We start from the raw sequence: 18,671 nt of genomic DNA on the forward strand, positions 1-18,671 counted from the left end.
TTAGATACAGAGTAAAGCTCCCTGTACACTGTCCCCATCAAACACTCCCAGAGCAGGTTCAGCGCGGGTTAGATACAGAGTAAAGCTCCCTCTACAAAAGTATTTCTAACTTTGGCCACCTCTATCAAATCTCCCGTTAACCTCTGTACTCTAAGGAGAACAACCCCAGCTTCTCCAGTCTCTCCACATCACTGAAGACCCTCGTCCCCTGCTACCATTCTGGTCAATCTCTCCCTTAACCTTCTCTGCTCTAAGGAGAACAATCCCAGCTTCTCCAGTCTCTCCACATCACTGAAGTCCCTCATCCCTGGTACCATTCTGGTCAATCTCCCCTTAACCTTCTCTGCTCTAAGGAGAACAACCCCAGCTTCTCCAGTCTCTCCACATCACTGAAGTCCCTCATCCCTGGTACCATTCTGGTCAATCTCTCCCTTAACCTTCTCTGCTCTAAGGAGAACAACCCCAGCTTCTCCAGTCTCTCCACATCACTGAAGTCCCTCATCCCTGGTACCATTCTGGTCAATCTCCCCTTAACCTTCTCTGCTCTAAGGAGAACAATCCCAGCTTCTCCAGTCTCTCCACATCACTGAAGCCCCTCATCCCTGGTACCATTCTGGTCAATCTCTCCCTTAACCTTCTCTGCTCTAAGGAGAACAATCCCAGCTTCTCCAGTCTCTCCACATCACTGAAGCCCCTCATCCCTGTTACCATTCTGGTCAATCTCCCCTTAGCCTTCTCTGCTCTAAGGAGAACAATCTCAGCTTCTCGAGTCTCTCCACATCACTGAAGTCCCTCATCCCCTGGTACCATTCTGGTCAATCTCCTCTGCACCCTCTCCAAGGCCTTGACATCCTTCCTGAAGTGCGGTGCCCAGAATTGGACACAAACTCCAGCTGGGGTCGAACCAGTGTTTTATAAATGTTTAGCAATAACTTCCTTGCTTTTGTACTCTGTGCCTCTTTTAATAAAGCCAAGGATCCCATGTGCTTTTTTAACAGCCTTCGCAACTTGTCCTGCCATCTTCAACGATTTATGTACACCCCCCCCCCCAGGTCTCTCTGTTCCTGCACCCCCTTTAAAATTGTACCATTTAGTTTACATTGCCTCTTCTCATTCTCCCTACCGAATGTATCATTTCACAATTCCCTGCGTTAAACTGCATCTGCCGCGTGTCTGCCCATTTCACCAGTCTGTCTGTGTCCTCCTGAAGTCCGTTACTGTCCTCCCCACTGTTTACTACATTTCCGAGGCTCGTGGCCTCTGCCAGCTTTGAAACTGTGCCCTGTGTCCTCAAGTCCCGGTCAATAATAATATATCGAAAAGAGCAGTGGTCCTAAAAGCAACTCCTGGGGATCACCACTGTATACTTCACTCCAGTCCGACAAACAACCGTTCGCCGCGACTCTCTCTTTTCTGTCTCTTAGTCAATTTTGTATCCATGCTGCCACTGTCCCTTTAGTCCCATGGGCTTTAATTTTGCGGACAAGTCTACTATGTGGCAATTTATCAAGTGCCTTCTGAAAGTCCATATGCCGAGAGCGAGAGCCCCGAAGGCTGTGTTGCCTGCCCGGTGCCAGGGTTAAGGACATCTCCTCTGGACTGGAGAGAAACTTGGAGTGGGAGGGGGAGGATCCAGTTGTCGTGGTCCATGTTGGTACCAACAACATAGATAGAACAAGGAAGGAGGTTCTGCTGAGGGAGTTTGAGCAGCTAGGGGCCAAATTAAAAAGCAGAACCACAAGGGTAATAATCTCTGGATTATTACCTGAGCCACGAGCGAATTTGGCTAGGACAAATAAAATTAGAGAGTTAAATGCGTGGCTCAAAGACTGGTGTGGGAGAAATGGGTTTTGCTTCCTGGGACACTGGCACCAGTACTGGGGCAGGAGGGAGCTGTTCCGTTGGGACAGGCTTCACTTGGCCAGTGCTGGGACTAGAGTCCTGGCGGATCATATAACTAGGGCTGTAGAGAGGGCTTTAAACTAACTAGTGGGGGGGAGGTTCCTAGAGAGCAAATAATAAAAATGACAACAGAGAAGGTAATAGACTTAGGTAGCAGTGGGGAAATTAAAAACCAGAGCGTGCCAGGAAGGGGCAGAAGGTATGGAGTAAAAGGTAAAGTAATAAAAAGGGCAAAAGCAGGAACTAAGTGTCACAAAACATCTTTGAAAGTTCTCTATCTGAATGCACGTAGCATTCGTAACAAAATAGATGAGTTAATGGCACAAATAACTACATATGGGTATGATCTTGTGGCCATTACAGAAACATGGCTGCAGGGTGACAATGCCTGGGAATTAAACATACCAGGTTATTTAACGATCAGGAAGGACAGGCAGGAAGGAAGGGGAGGTGGGGTGGCTATGTTAATAAAGGAAGGAATCACTGTAATACAGAGAAATGATATTAGGTCAAAAGATCAGGATAATGAAACAGTTTGGGTGGAGGTAAGGAATAATAAGGGGAAAAAAACACTAGTGGGCGTAGTCTATAGGCCTCCGAACAGTGGCAACTCTGTTGGACGGAGTATCAATCAGGAAATAGTTGAGGCTTGTAATAAGGGAACATCTATAATTATGGGGGATTTCAACTATCATATTAATTGGACAAATCAAATTGGGCAGAGCAGCCTTGAGGATGAGTTCATTGAGTGTATTAGGGATGGGTTTCTTGAGCAGTATGTAACTGAACCGACCAGGGGGCAAGCAACCTTAGATCTGGTCCTGTGTAACGAGACGGGATTAATTAAAAATGTCCTAGTAAGGGATCCCCTTGGAATGAGTGACCATAACATGGTTGAATTCCATATTCAATTAGAGGGTGAGAAGGTTGGATCTCAAACAAGCGTGCTAAGCTTAAATAAAGGTGACTATGAAGGTATGAGAGCGGAATTGAGTAGAGTGGATTGGGAAAATAGATTAAAGGGTAAGACGATACATGATCAGTGGTGTACATTCAAGGAGTTATTTTACAACTTCCAAAAAATATATATTCCACTGAGAAGAAAAGGTGTAAAAGAAAAGACAGCCATCCGTGGCTAAGTAAAGAAATTAAGGATAGTATTCGACTAAAAACAAGGGCATATAAGGTAGCCAAATCTAGTGGGAGGATAGAGGATTGGGAAAACTTTAAAAGACAGCAAAAAATAACAAAAAGATTGATTAAGAAAGGGAAGATAGATTATGAAAGTAAATTAGCAAAAAATATAAAAACAGATAGTAAGAGTTTTTATAGTTATATAAAAAGAAAAAGGGTGGCTAAAGTAAATGTTGGTCCCTTAGAGGATGAGACCGGGAAATTAATGGTGGGAAATATGGAGATGGCAAAAACACTGAATGAATATTTTACATCAGTCTTTACAGTAGAAGACACTAAGAATATCCCAACACTGGACAAACAGGGGGCTAAAGGGGGGGAGGAGCTAAACACAATCAAAATCACTAAGGAAGTGGTACTCGGTAAAATAATGGGACTCAAGGCGGATAAATCACCTGGACCTGATGGCTTACATCCTAGGGTCTTGAGGGAAGTGGCGGTAGGGATTGTGGATGCATTGGTAATAATTTTCCAAAACTCCCTGGACTCGGCAAAGGTCCCGGCAGACTGGAAAACTGCTAATGTAACACCCTTATTTAAAAAGGGCAGTAGACAGAAGGCTGGAAACTATAGGCCGGTTAGCCTAACATCTGTGGTAGATAAAATATTGGAGTCCATTATTAAGGAGACAGTAACAGGACATTTGGATAATCATAATTTAATAGGACAAAGTCAGCATGGTTTTATGAAGGGGAAGTCATGTTTGACAAATTTGCTGGAGTTCTTTGAGGAAGTAACGTATAGGGTGGATAAAGGGGAACCAGTGGATGTAGTGTATTTAGACATCCAAAAGGCATTTGACAAGGTGCCACACAAAAGATTATTGCTTAAGATAAAAAATCACGGGATTGGGGGTAATATTCTGGCATGGATAGAGGATTGGCTATCTAGCAGAAGGCAGAAAGTTGGGATAAATGGTTCATTCTCAGACTGGCAATCAGTAACTCGTGGTGTTCTGCAGGGGTCAGTGCTGGGTCCCCAACTCTTTACAATCTATATTAACGGTTTGGAGGAGGGGACCGAGTGTAACATATCAAAGTTTGCAGATGATACTAAGATGGGAGGGAAAGTAGTGAGTGAGGAGGACATAAAAAACCTGCAAGGGGACATAGACAGGCTAAGTAAGTGGGCAGAGATTTGGCAGATGGAATACAATACTGGAAAGTGTGAGGTTATGCACTTTGGCAGGAAAAATCGGAGAGCAAGTTATTATCTTAATGGCAAGAAACTGGAAAGTACTGAAGTACAAAGGGATCTGGGGGTCCTGGTGCACGAAATTCAAAAGGTTAGTATGCAGGTGCAGCTAGTGATTAAGAAGGCCAATGGAATGTTGGCTTTCATTGCTAGGGGGATAGAACATAAAAATAGGGAGGTATTGCTTCAGTTGTACAAGGTATTGGTGAGGCCGCACCTGGAATACTGCGTACAGTTTTGGTGTCCATACTTAAGAAAGGACATACTTGCTCTCGAGTCAGTACAAAGAAGGTTCACTCGGTTAATCCTGGGGATGAGGGGATGGACATATGAGGAGAGGTTGAGTAGATTGGGACTCTACTCATTGGAGTTCAGAAGAATGAGAGGCGATCTTATTGAAACATATAAGATTGTGAAGGGGTTGGATCGGGTGGATGCGGGGAGGATGTTCCCGATGATGGGTGAAACTAGAACTAGGGGGCATAGTCTTAGAATAAGCGGCTGCTCTTTCAAAACTGAGATGAGGAGGAACTACTTCACTCAGAGGGTGGTAGGTCCATGGAATATGCTGCCCCAAAAAGCTGTAGAAGCTACATCATTACATAAATTTAAAGCAGAAATAGACAGTTTCCTAGAAGTAAAGGGAATTAAGGGTTACGGGGAGCGGGCAGGAATTTGGACAGGAGTCTAGGTTCGGATCGGTCATGGCCCTGTGGGTAGCGGAGCGGGCCCAGGGGCCGTGTAGCCTGATCCTGCTCCTATTTCGTGTGTCTAATTCTGTTAGATTCAGGAGATGGTTCTGTGATAGTGGATTGGCGGTTAGGATCAGATCAGCCATGATCTTATTGAATGGCGGAGCAGGCTCGAGGGGCCGATTGGCCTACTCCTGCTCCTATTTCTTATGTTCTTATCTTCTTATGTTCTAACTGCATTTCTCCAGCTGGGGCCTACCCAGTGTTTTATAAGAACTTAAGAATTAGGAGCAGGAGTCGGCCATACGGCCCCTCGAGCCTGCTCCGCCATTCAATACGGTCATGGGCTGATCATCGACCTCAACTCCACTTTCCCGCCCGATCTCCATATCCCTCGATTCCCCGAGAGTCCAAAAATCTATCGATCTCAGTCTTGAATATACTCAACGAAGAAAAGCCTCCACAGCCCTCTGGGGTAGAGAATTCCAAAGATTCACCACCCTCTGAGTGAAGAAATTACTCCTCATCTCGGTGCTAAATGGCCGACCCCTTATCATAAGAATATAGGAACATAAGAAATAGGAGCAGGAGTTGGCCAATCGGCCCCTCGAGCCTGCTCCGCCATTCAATAAGATCATGGCTGATCTGATCCTAACCGCCAATCCATTATCACAGAACCATCTCCTGAATCTAACAGAATTAGACACACGAAATAGGAGCAGGATCAGGCTACACGGCCCCTGGGCCCGCTCCGCTACCCACGGGGCCATGACCGATCCGAACCTAGACTCATGTCCAAATTCCTGCCCACTCCCCGTAACCTTTAATTCCCTTTACTTCTAGGAAACTGTCTATTTCTGTTTTAAATTTATGTAATGATGCAGCTTCTACAGCTTTTTGGGGCAGCATATTCCATGGACCTACCACCCTCTGAGTGAAGTTGTTCCTCCTCATCTCAGTTTTGAAAGAGCAGCCGCTTATTCTAAGACTATGCCCCCTAGTTCTAGTTTCACCCATCATCAGGAACATCCTCCCCGCATCCACCAGATCCAACCCCTTCACAATCTTATATGTTTCAATAAGATCGCCTCTCATTCTTCTGAACTCCAATGAGTAGAGTCCCAATCTACTCAACCTCTCCTCATATGTCCATCCCCTCATCCCCGGGATTAACCGAGTGAACCTTCTTTGTACTGACTCGAGAGCAAGTATGTCCTTTCTTAAGTATGGACACCAAAACTGTACGCAGTATTCCAGGTGCGGTCTCACCAATACCTTGTACAACTGAAGCAATACCTCCCTATTTTTATATTCTATCCCCCTAGCAATGAAAGCCAACATTCCACTGGCCTTCTTGATCACTTGCTGCACCTGCATACTAACCTTTTGAGTTTCGTGCACCAGGACCCCCAGATCCCTTTGTACTTCAGTACTTTCCAGTTTCTTGCCATTAAGATAATAACTTGCTCTACGATTTTTCCTGCCAAAGTGCATAACCTCACACTTTCCAGTATTGTATTCCATCCTGAGACTGTGACCTCTGGTTCTAGACTCTCCAGCCTCTCCAGGGGGGAAACATTCTCCCTGCATCTACCCTGTCAAGCCCTCTAAGAATTTAAGTCACCTATCGGCCAGCCCGGGTATGGACTGCAGATTTCCTTCCATGGTGGGATTTGAAGAGGAGGATGGAGAATTTTGTAATGGAGCAATGGATAATATCCCACGTCCCACCACGGATGTTGGGGAATTAAAGCTGCGATTTCCCCTACCTCAGCGGGTCCGGGGCGGGCGACGTTGGTGGCGGGTGATTTCCCCTTGATTGGGCTTGTTAAGCCCCGCCCAGTGCATTTGCCAGCCAATTGGAGGAAGCGGGTCTGATGACGTCCACAGTCCATTATAAAACATGTAATAGCAGAGCACTTGGAAAACAGTGACGGGATCGGACAAAGTCAACATGGATTTACAAAAGGTAAATCGTGCTCGACTAATCTACTGGAATTTTTTCAGGATGTAACTGGCAGAATAGATAAGGGAGAACCAGTGGATGTGGTGTACTTGGACTTTCAGAAGGCTTTCGATAAGCTCCCGCACAAGAGATTAGCGTGCAAAGTTAAAGCACATGGGATTGGGGGTATGGTACTGACTTGGATAGAGAACTGGTTGGCAGACAGGAAGCAAAGAGTTGGAATAAATGGGTCTTTCTCCGAGTGGCAGGCAGTGACTAGTGGGGTACCGCAGGGATTGGTGCTAGGACCCCAGCTATTCACAATATGTATTAATGATCTGGACGAGGGAACTAGATGTAATATGTCCAAGTTTGCAGATGACACAAAGCTGGGTGGGCGTGTGTGCTGTGAGGAGGATGCCGAGAAACTCCAGTATGATTTGGACAGGTTGGGTGATTGGGCAGATGCATGGCAGATGCAGTATAATGCGGATAAATGCGAGGTTATCCACTTTGGTGGCAAAAACAGGAAGGCAGATTATCATCTGAACGACAATAGATTGGGAAAAGGGGAAGTGCAATGAGACCTGGGTGTCCTTGTGCACCAGTCGCTGAAGGTAAGCATGCAGGTGCAGCAGGCGGTTAAGAAGGCAAATTGTATGCTGGCCTTCATAGCGAGAGGATTTGAGTACAGGAGCAAGGATGTCTTGCTGCAGTTGTACAGGGCCTTGGTGAGACCACATCTTGAGTATTGTGTGCAGTTTTGGTCGCCTTATCTGAGGAATGATGTTCTTGCCATGGAGGGAGTGCAGCGAAGATTCACCAGACTGATACCTGGGATGGCAGGAATGACGTATGAGGAGAGATTGGGTCGATTGGGCTTATACTCGTTAAGAGTTTAGAAGAATGAGAGGGGATCTCATCGAAAGTTATAAAATTCTAACAGGACTGGACAGACTAGATGCAGAAAGGATGTTCCCAATGGCCGGGGAGTCCAGAACCAGGGGTCACAGTCTAAGGATAAGGTGTAAGCCATTTAGGACAGAGATGAGCAGGAATTTCTTCACCCAGAGAGTGGTGAACCTGTGGAATTCTCTACCACACAAGGCAGTTGAGGCCAATTCATTAAATATATTCAAGAAGGAGTTAGATATATTTCTCAAGGCTAAAGAGATCAAGTGATATAGGGAGAAGGCAGGGACAGGGTACTGAATTTGGATGATCAGCCATGATCACATTGAATGGCGGAACAGGCTCGAGGGCCTGAATGGCCTGCTCCTGCTCCTATCTTCTATGCTTCCATGCTTTTATAATCCACAGGGACAGCAGCGGTCCAAGAAGGCAGCTCAACCACCATCTTCTCACGGGCATAGAAACATAGAAGATAGGAGCAGGAGTTGGCCATTCGGCCTCTCTAGCCTGCTCCGCCATTTAATGAGATCATGGCTGATCATCCAAATTCAGTACCCTGTGATGCGCTATCAATCACTCAAAAGACTGAGGTTAAGCAAGTAACTAACAGGCTTTTATTAACAAGAGAATGAAGGTGTGCCTCGAGTGGTCGACCACTCGCTAGGGGTATTGCCACAAGCAGGACCACCAGTTACAACCCCCGGGGGAACGGACAGGTAGAAAGAGAGAATGCGACAGTTTGGAAGGCCGCCCTGCTAGCCTTAAAGTCTAGGGGCCTTCCGACCTCCCGCTGGCAGGATGTGCTCCCCGATGCACTCCACTCTATTCGGTCACTGCTCTGCACTGCCACTAATGCCACCCCTCATGAGAAAATGTTTGTCTTCCCAAGGAAGTCCACATCGGGGACATCGCTACCGCCATGGCTGACGTCCCCAGGGCCGGTCCTACTGAGAAGACACGTGAGGACCCATAAAACGGACCCCCTGGTCGAGAGGGTCGACCTCCTCCACGCCAACCCCCAGTACGCTTACATTGCTTACCCGGACGGGCGGGAGGACACAGTCTCCATACGAGACCTCGCACCCTCGGGGGCCCCAGTAACCCACTACCCACTACCACCCCCCCCCACGATCCAATATCCAACCCCAGCAGACGGCACGCCTGGGCCCCGCGACCCGCTCGACACCCACGAGGACTACACGCCAGTGCCCCAGCCTACGCGGGACTCGACGCCGGAAGCTTCACTACCCTTGCCGTCGCCACATCGATCACAGCGGCAGACAAGACCTCCGGAGAGACTCCAATACACAAACTTTTAATACACTTCACCCCGCCGGACTCATTTTTAAACAAGGGGTGAATGTGGTAAACTACTGTTTGTATTCCACTGTGTACATGTCTGTACATGCCTCGGCTGACTCCTCCCACGAGTCCAGGTATAAAGGTGACTGCTCCACAGTCCCTCTGTATTCTGGACTGGTCGACCACTCGAGGCACACCTTCACTCTCTTGTTAATAAAATTGATGCGCTATCAATCACTCAAAAGACTGAGGTTAAGCGAGTAACTAACAGGCTTTATTAACAAGAGAATGAAGGTGTGCCTCGAGTGGTCGACCAGTCCAGAATACAGAGGGACTGTGGAGCAGTCACCTTTATACCTGGACTCGTGGGAGGCGTCAGCCGAGGCATGTACAGACATGTACACAGTGGAATACAAACAGTGGTTTACCACACCCTGTCCCTGCCTTCTCCCCATATCCCTTAATCCCTTTAGCCTTAAGAAATATATCCAACTCCTTCTTGAATATATTTAATGAATTGGCCTCCACTGCCTTCTGTGTTAGAGAATTCCACAGGTTCACCACTCTCTAGGTGAAGAAATTCCTCCTCATCTCTGTCCTAAATGGCTTACCCCTTATCCTTAGCCTGTGACCCCTGGTTCTGGACTCCCCCGCCATCAGAAACATCCTTCCTGCATCTAGTCTGTCCAGCCCTGTTAGAATTTTATAAGTTTCAATGAGATCCCCTCTCATTCTTCTAAACTCCAGCGAGTATAAGCCCAATCGACCCAATCTCTCCTCGCACGTCATTCCTGCCATCCCAGGTATCAGTCTGGTGAATCTTCGCTGCACTCCCTCCATGGCCAGAACATCCTTCCTCAGATAAGTCGACCAAAACTGCACACAATACTCAAGATGTGGTCTCACCAAGGCCCTGTACAACTGCATCAAGACATCCTTGTCCCTGCCATCAAACCAACTCGCTACGAAGGCCAACATACCATAATAATAAGATTATTGTGTTGTGTATATTCTCCTTTCTCAAATAAAAATCCAAGTTCTTTTCACTAACTCAGTTGTCTGCTGCAATTTCATTACAACCCCCAAATAAGTCCAGGTCTAGAACCAAGGGAGTGGGAGCGATTCAAACCACTCAGTGTTATGTTCATTAATAAATAGACATTCTTATTATGAACACATCTAGCTTTTGCTAGACACTTTTATTGAGCACATGTGGACTGGTACAGCATCTTGTAGAGGCTTCCATCTTGACTGCTGCCTTGTGGGTAGCCTAGCCTCATGGGTAATGTAGTCTTAATATAATATATAGCTGGGTAGTGTAGTCTTATACATACAGCTATATACAGCTCTCCAGCTCCACCTAGTGTCCACTATAGAATGACATGCTATTGATCACTACACTCAGGAGTCAGAGGCGAAGCTGACCCACACACACCGCCCCTTACAGATTAGCCGTGGTGACTTACCAGCTTTCCTGTTGATTGCCGAACTGTAGCACCCGCTGACCAAATTTGCTTTCCTCCTTGCCTTCGAATATCTCCGGCCGGTCGATATCGATGTTGAAGCAATGCGAAGGGTTCAAAGCTGGGAGGGGGGTGGAAAAAGAGAAAGGCGTGGTTTTCAAAAACAGACCGCACATGTTTAAGCTTTCGTGCCGTACAACCCGAGGATAGGTGTCCCCCGAAGATTTTTTGCTCTAAGCTTCTTCTCCTTGGAGGTATGAGTCGAAGGGGGAGTTCTCCTGGGTGTCCTGGGGCCAATGTTTATCCCTCAACCAACATCACTAAAAAAAAAATGGTCTTTTATCCACAATGCTGCTCGTGGGATCTTGCTGTGCGCGACGAGGCTGCCGCGTTTTGCTACATTACAACAATGACCACGCTTCAGAATGTACTCCGTTGGCTGTGATGCAGTGTGGGGCGTCCTGAGAAACATAGAAACATAGACGATAGGAGCAGGAGTAGGCCATTCGACCCCTCGAGCCTGCTCTGCCATTCAATGAGATCATGGCTGATCATCCAAATTCAGTACCCTGTCCCTGCTTTCTCCCCATATCCCTTGATCCCTTTAGCCTTAAGAAATATATCTAACTCTTTCTTGAATATATTTAATGAATTGGCCTCTACTGCCTTCTGTGGTAGAGAATTCCACAGGTTCACCACTCTCTGGGTGAAGAAATTCCTCCTCATTTCTGTCCTAAATGGCTTAGCTCTTATCTTTAGACTGTGACCCCTGGTTCTGGACTCCCCGACCATCGGGAACATCCTTCCTGCATCTGTCTAGTCCTGTTAGAATTTTATAAGTTTCAATGAGATCCCCTCTCATTCTTCTAAACTCTAGTGAATATAAGCTTAATCGACCCAATCTCTCCTCATACGTCATCCCTGCTATCCCAGGTATCAGCCTGTTGAATCTTCGCTGCACTCCCTCCATGGCAAGAACATCCTTCCTCAGATAAGGCAACCAAAACTGCACACAATACTCAAGGTGCGGTCTCACCAAGGCCCTGTACAACTGTAGCAAGACATCCTTGTTCCTGTACTCGAACCCTCTTGCTACAAAGGCCAACATACCATTTGCCTTCTTAACCGCCTGCTGCACCTGCATGCTTACCTTCAGCGACTGGTGCACAAGAACACCCAGGTCTCTTTCCACTTCCCCTTCTCCCAATCTATTGCCATTCAAATAATAATCTGCCTTCCTGTTTTTGCCACCAAAGTGGAAAACCTCACATTTATCCACATCATAGTGCATTTGCCATGTTTCTGCCCAATCACCCAACCTGTCCAAATCGTACTGGAGTTTCACAACATCCTCCTCACAGCTTACCCTCCCACCCAGCTTTGTGTCATCTGCAAACTTGGAGAAATTACATCCAATTCCCTCGTCCAGATCATTAATATATATTGTGAACAGCTGGGGTCCTAGGACCGATCCTTGCGGTACCCCACTAGTCACTGCCTGCCACTCGGAAAATGACCCGTTTATTCCAACTCTTTGCTTTCTGTCCGCCAACCAGTTCTCTATCCAAGTCAATACCTTGCCCCCAATCCCATGTGCCTTAATTTTGCACGCTAATCTCTTATGTGGGACCTTATCGAAAGCCTTCTGAAAGCCCAAATACACCACATCCACTGGTTCTCCCTTATCTATTCTACCAGTTACATCCTGAAAAAATTCCAGTAGATTAGTCAAGCACGATTTACCTTTTGTAAATCCATGTTGACTTTGTCCGATCCTGTCACTGTTTTCCAAGTGCTCTGCTATTACATCTTTTATAATGGACTCTAGCATTTTCCCCACTACCGATGTCAGGCTTACCGGTCTGTAATTCCCCGTTTTCTCTCTACCACTTTTTTTGAATAGTGGGGTTACATTACCTGCCCTCCAATCCATGGGTACTGTTCCAGAGTCTACATTACAACAGCGACCACACTTCAGAATGTAATTCATTGGCTGTGATGCAGTGTGGGACGTCCTGAGGTTGTGAAGGGCGCTATAGAAATGCAAGGGGGGAAAAATTCGGTTGGTTAGCGCCTCCGGGAGGGCGCTAACGGGGGCGCTAGGAACTTAGCCCCCGAGCGCGGCGATTTTAGCGGTGCTCGCGTAATTGACCTGTGACGTCAGTCGAACGCGCAACGCCCCGGGAGCGCCCCGGACCGGATATTGAGTCGCTCCGCCCCCTGTCTTAGCGCCTGCCGCTAGGACCGAAAGGTAGAGGGGAATGTTTTCAAGTCGGGAAGGGGCTGGGGGAGCGCTATTTAAAGGCGGCCGTTTCCTGCTTTTTCTGGTCGGCAAAATATTTTTCGGACACGCACGGTTGAGAGGGAGAGAGACGCCTGGAGAGATTTAAGAGATTTGTGCTGTGAGGAGGATGCTGAGAAACTCCAGTATGATTTGGACAGGTTGGGTGATTGGGCAGAAGCATGGCAGATGCAATATAACGTGGATAAGTGCAAGGTTATCCACTTTGGTGTCAAAAACAGGAAGGCAGATTATTATCTGAATGGCAATAGATTGGGAGAAGGGGAAGTGCAAAGAGACCTGGGTGTTCTTGTGCACCAGTCGCTGAAGGTAAGCATGCAGGTGCAGCAGGCGGTTAAGAAGGCAAATGGTATGTTGGCCTTCGTAGCGAGAGGGTTTGAGTACAGGAACAAGGATGTCTTGCTACAGTTGTACAGGGCCTTGGTGAGACCACACCTTGAATATTGTGTGCAGTTTTGGTCACCTTATCTGAGGAAGGATGTTCTTACCATGGAGGGAGTGCAGCGAAGATTCACCAGGCTGATACCTGGGATGGCAGGAATGACGTATGAGGAGAGATTGGGTCGATCGGGCTTATACTCGCTGGAGTTTAGAAGAATGAGAGGGGATCTCATTGAAACTTATAAAATTCTAACAGGACTAGACAGACTAGATGCAGGAAGGATGTTCCCGATGGCGGGGGAGTCCAGAACCAGGGGTCACAGTCTAAGGATAAGGGGTAAGTGATTTAGGACAGAGATGAGGAGGAATTTCTTCACCTAGAAAGTGGTAAACCTGTGGAATTCTCTACCACAGAAGGCAGTTGAGGTCAATTCATTAAATATATTCAAGAAGGAGTTAGATATATTTCTTAAAGCTAAAGGGATCAAGGGATATGGGGAGAAGGCAGGGACAGGGTACTGAGTTTGGATGATCAGCCATGATCTCATGAAATGGCGGAACAGGCTCGAGGAGCCGAATGGCCTACTCCTGCTCCTATCTTCTATGTTTCTATGTACACGCACGGTTGAGAGTGAGAGAGATGTCTGGAGAGATTTAACGTTGTCCTGAGGAGTTCTGGCCCTCGGCAGCACTCTTGAGGTTCATAAGCGCCGAGCTCTGTCCCTGGGCCGATCCATTGGTGCCTCCAACACAATTGCTTTCGAGGTCTCTCCAGGCCGAGATTTGCGGCTGCAATGAGCAGTGTGTGGCTGGCCAGCAAGATGGCCCTTTCCCCCTTTAAGAACTGGACGGCGCCAGTCTGTCTGTCTTCCATGGTAACGGGCATCGCCTGTGCTGCGGTAGCGTTCTGAGGTAGCGCCTCGCTCCCTGACGTTAGCCCCTTAAGCGAGGTGTGTAGCGCCTGATTTAGCGCTCCAATCACCTCCATGGGGCGATGCAGGCGAATTTTGCAGTCGGAGGCAATAATTAGCGCCGGGCGCTAAACTTTGCGCCCGGCCGATATTAGCGTCGCGGAATGGGCGATACCGAACATTTCCCCCTTGTCAATCTTTCCTTTCATTACTTCATTGATTCACTTGTACCTGAGGGTCAATTAATTCATTGATTCACTTGTCACTGATCTTCAATTAATTCATCGATTTATTAACATCTGATCCTCAATTAATTCATTGATTCACTGGTGCCAACTTTCTCTGGTGCTGCAATGCTTATTTGTGTGTGATTTCCTAACTCGCACCAAGTCCTGTTCACCCATCACCCCCCCACCCCCTCCCACCCCTGTGCTCACTGAGCTCCCGCCCGGCAACGCCTCAATTTTAAAATTCTCATCCTCGTTTTCAAATTACTCCATGGCCTCCTCGCCACCCACCCCCCTTCCTTTCTTTCAGTTCATTAATATATTGATTCGCTTGTCCCTATCTCTGCAACCTCCTCCAGCCCCACAACCCTCCGAGGTCTCTGCGCTCCTCCAATTCTGGCCTCTTGAGCATCCCCGCAACATTCCATTGCTCCGCCATTGGCCTCCATGCCTTCAGCTGCCTAGGGGTGGACCACTGTCCATACCTCGGGAGCCTACTGTCAACAAGGGCAGATGTCGACGACAAAGTCCAACACCGCCTTCAGTGTGCCAGTGCAGCCTTCGGTCGCCTGAGGAAGAGAGTGTTTGAAGACCAGGACCTCAAACCCGGCACTAAGCTCATGGTCTACAGGGTAGCAGTGATACCAGCCCTCCTCTATGCCTCAGAGACATGGACCATGTACAGCAGGCACCTCAAAGCACTGGAGAGGTACCACCAACGCTGCCTCCGCAAGATCCTGCAAATCAATTGGCAGGATAGAAACATAGAAACATAGAAGATAGGAGCAGGAGTAGGCCATTCGGCCCCTCGAGCCTGCTCCGCCATTCAATGCGGTCATGGCTGATCATCCAAATTCAGTACCCTGTCCCTGCTTTCTACCCATGTCCCTTGATCCCTTTAGCCTTAAGAAATATATCTAACTCCTTCTTGAATATATTTAATGAATTGGCCTCAACTGCCTTCTGTGGTAGAGAATTCCACAGGTTCACCACTCTCTGGGTGAAGAAATTCCTCCTCATCTCAGTCATAAATGGCTTACCCCTTATCTTAGACTGTGACCTCTGGTTCTGGACTCCCCCGCCATCAGGAACATCCTTCCTGCATCTAGTCTGTCTAGTCCTGTTAGAATTTTATAAGTTTCAATGAAATCCCCTCTCATTCTTCTAAACTCCAGCGAGTATAAGCCCAATCGACCCAATCTCTTCTCATACGTCATTCCTGCCATCCCAGGTATCAGCCTGGTGAATCTTCGCTGCACTCCCTCCATGGCAAGAACATCCTTCCTCAGATAAGGTGGCCAAAACTGCACACAATACTCAAGGTGTGGTCTCACCAAGGCCCTGTACAACTGCAGCAAGACATCCTTGTTCCTGTACTCGAATCCTCTCGCTACAAAGGCCAACATACCAGTTGCCTTCTTAACCGCCTGCTGCACCTGCATGCTTACCTTCAGCGACTGGTACACAAGGACACCCAGGTCTCGTTGCACTTCCCCTTCTCCCAATCTATCTATGTGCACCAACGTCAGTGTTCTCGCTCAGGCCAACATCCCCAGCATCGAAGCTTTGACCACGCTCGATCAGCTCCAATGGACGGGTCACATTGTCCGCATGCCCGATACGAGACTCCCAAAAGAAGCGCTCTACTCGGAGCTCCGACACGGCAAGAGAGCCCCAGGTGGGCAGAGGAAACACTTCAAGGACACCCTCAAAGCCGCCTTGAAAAAGTGTAACATCCCCACCGACACCTGGGAATCCCTGGCCCAAGACCGCACAAAGTGGAGGAGAAGCATCCGGGAAAGCGCCGAACACCTCGAGTCTCTTCGCCGGGAGCAAGCGGAAGCCAAGCGCAAGGAGCGCAAATCAACCCAAGCACCCCACCCACCCGCCCCCTTCAACCACCATCTGCCCCACCTGTGACAGAGACTGTAGGTCCCGCATTGGACTCAACAGTCACCTGAGAACTCATTTTTAATGTGGAAGCAAGTCATCCTCGGTTCCGAGGGACTGCCTAAGAAGGAGACGGAGGTGCGTCAGCTGTGGCTCAGTGGGTAGCACACTCGCCTCTGAGTCAGAAGGTTGTGGGTGCAAGTCCCACTCCAGGGACTTGAGCACACAAAGCCAGTACTGAGGGAGTGCTGCACTGTCGGAGGTGCCGTCTTTCGGATGAGACATTAAACCGAGGCCCCGCCTGCCCTCTCAGGTGGGTGTAAAAGATCCCATGGCCACTATTTCGACAAAAGAACAGGCGAGTTATCCCCGGTGTCCTGGGGCCAATATTTATCCCTCAACCCACATAACAAAAACAGATTATCTGATCATTACTACATTGCTGTTTGTGGGAGCTTGCTGTGCACAAATTGGCTGCCGTGTTTCCCACATTACAACAGTGGCTGACGTAATAAAACTCAATACGTACTTGGTTTGAGCATTAAGCAAGGCTTTAATCAACTTCTTTCAGAACATGGAGGTCTAGTTATACTTCACTAGTTCCTGTCTTACAAAATGTCCCTGATCAAACCGGGCCCACGCCCGAGTATTTATACTCCTTGGACGGTGCCACCAGCGGGCCGTCCAGTGTTATTTCATGAGTCGTTTCTTCATGATGATGAGATTTATAACAGTGACCACACTTCAAACATAGAAACATAGAAGATAGGAGCAGGAGTAGGCCATTCGGCCCCTCGAGCCTGCTCCGCCATTCAATGCGATCATGGCTGATCATCCAAATTCAGTACCTTGTCCCTGCTTTCTCCCCATATCCCTTGATCCCTTTAGCCTTAAGAAATATATCCAACTCCTTCTTGAATATATTTAATGAATTGGCCTCTACTGCCTTCTGTGGTAGAGAATTCCACAGGTTCCCCACTCTCTGGGTGAAGAAATTCCTCCTCATCTCTGTCCTAAATGGCTTACCCCTTATCCTTAGACTGTGACCCCTGGTTCTGGACTCTCCGACCATCGGGAACATCCTTCCTGCATCTAGTCTGTCTAGTCCTGTTAGAATTTTATAAGTTTCAATGAGATCCCCTCTCATTCTTCTAAACTCCAGCGAGTATAAGCCCAATCGACCCAATCTCTCCTCATACGTCATTCCTGCCATCCCAGGTATCAGCCTGGTGAATCTTCGCTGCACTCCTTCCATGGCAAGAACATCCTTCCTCAGATAAGGCGACCAAAACTGCACACAATACTCAAGGTGTGGTCTCACCAAGGCCCTGTACAACTGCAGCAAGACATCCTTGCTCCTGTACTCGAATCCTCTCGCTACGATGGCCAACATACCATTTGCCTTCTTAACCGCCTGCTGCACCTGCACGCTTACCTTCAGGGTCTGGTGCACAAGGACACCCAGGTCTCGTTGCACTTCCCCTTCTCCCAATCTATTGCCATTCAGATAATAATCTGCCTTCCTGTTTTTGCCACCAAAGTGGATAACCTCGCATTTATCCACGTTATATTGCATCTGCCATGCTTCTGCCCAATCACCCAACCTGTCCAAAGTACTTCACTGGCTGTAAAGCGCTTTGAGATGTCCGGTGGTCGTGAAAGGCGCTCTATAAATGCAAGTCTTTCTTTTTTCTTTCTAGGCCCCTAAGCTCTGGAACCCCCCTCCCTGAACCACTCCGCCTCTCTCTCTCTCTCCCTCTCCTCCTTTAAGGCGCTCCTTAAAACCTGCCGCTTTGACCTAGCTTTCGGTCACCTGTCTCTAATATTTCCTTATGCGGCCTCGGCGTTGAACGTTTGTCTGATTTACGCTGCTGTGAAGCACTTTCGGGTGTTTCTCCCACAGTAAAGAAGCTGGATCAAGGCGAGTTGCGCTGAAGAATGTGGTTAGCGCTGATTCCTATCTGTCAGTTTGCACTTTTGCAATTTGATAATTTTGCAATAATTTGACACCTTTTGATCGAGTTTTAGTTCTTCAGTTCCTGTGTCATATTTTCTCTTGTTCTGCCCTGTTTCAGCGTATACTTGATTCACACTGAAATGGCAGTGCAAGGCAGCACTGCAAAGGCTTTGAGTCCATGCGTCATGGGAGCTATGCTATGCTAACAACAAGAACCACAACAACATCTACTTATCCAACCCCTTTAGGTCAAAGGAAGAGGCTGATAATGCTGCCAAAAAGAGTAGTGAGCCTGAAGGTTGGGAGGATTTTAGAATTCAGCAAAGGAGGACCAAGAAATTGATAAAGAAAGGGAAAATAGAATATGAGAGTAAACTAGCGAGAGACATAAAAACAGAC

The 18,671-nt window shown here is 47.7% G+C and overlaps 1 protein-coding gene across 1 annotated transcript in view; it reads right to left on the reverse strand.

Annotated features, from left to right (window-relative positions):
• LOC147094577 (integrin alpha-X-like) overlaps positions 1–18,671 on the reverse strand; it is a 248,610-nt gene that overhangs the window by 200,215 nt on the left and 29,724 nt on the right. Inside the window, exon 2 of the mRNA XM_085974224.1 lies at positions 10,608–10,725. Within this exon, the coding sequence (XP_085830350.1) occupies positions 10,608–10,725 (118 nt within the window). The remainder of the gene's footprint in view (positions 1–10,607; positions 10,726–18,671) is intronic.

This window comes from Somniosus microcephalus, unplaced genomic scaffold (genome assembly GCF_052327205.1).
Source record: "Somniosus microcephalus isolate GS21.2 unplaced genomic scaffold, FLI_Smic_1.0 unresolved_chr1, whole genome shotgun sequence".
Lineage (NCBI taxonomy): Eukaryota > Metazoa > Chordata > Chondrichthyes > Squaliformes > Somniosidae > Somniosus > Somniosus microcephalus.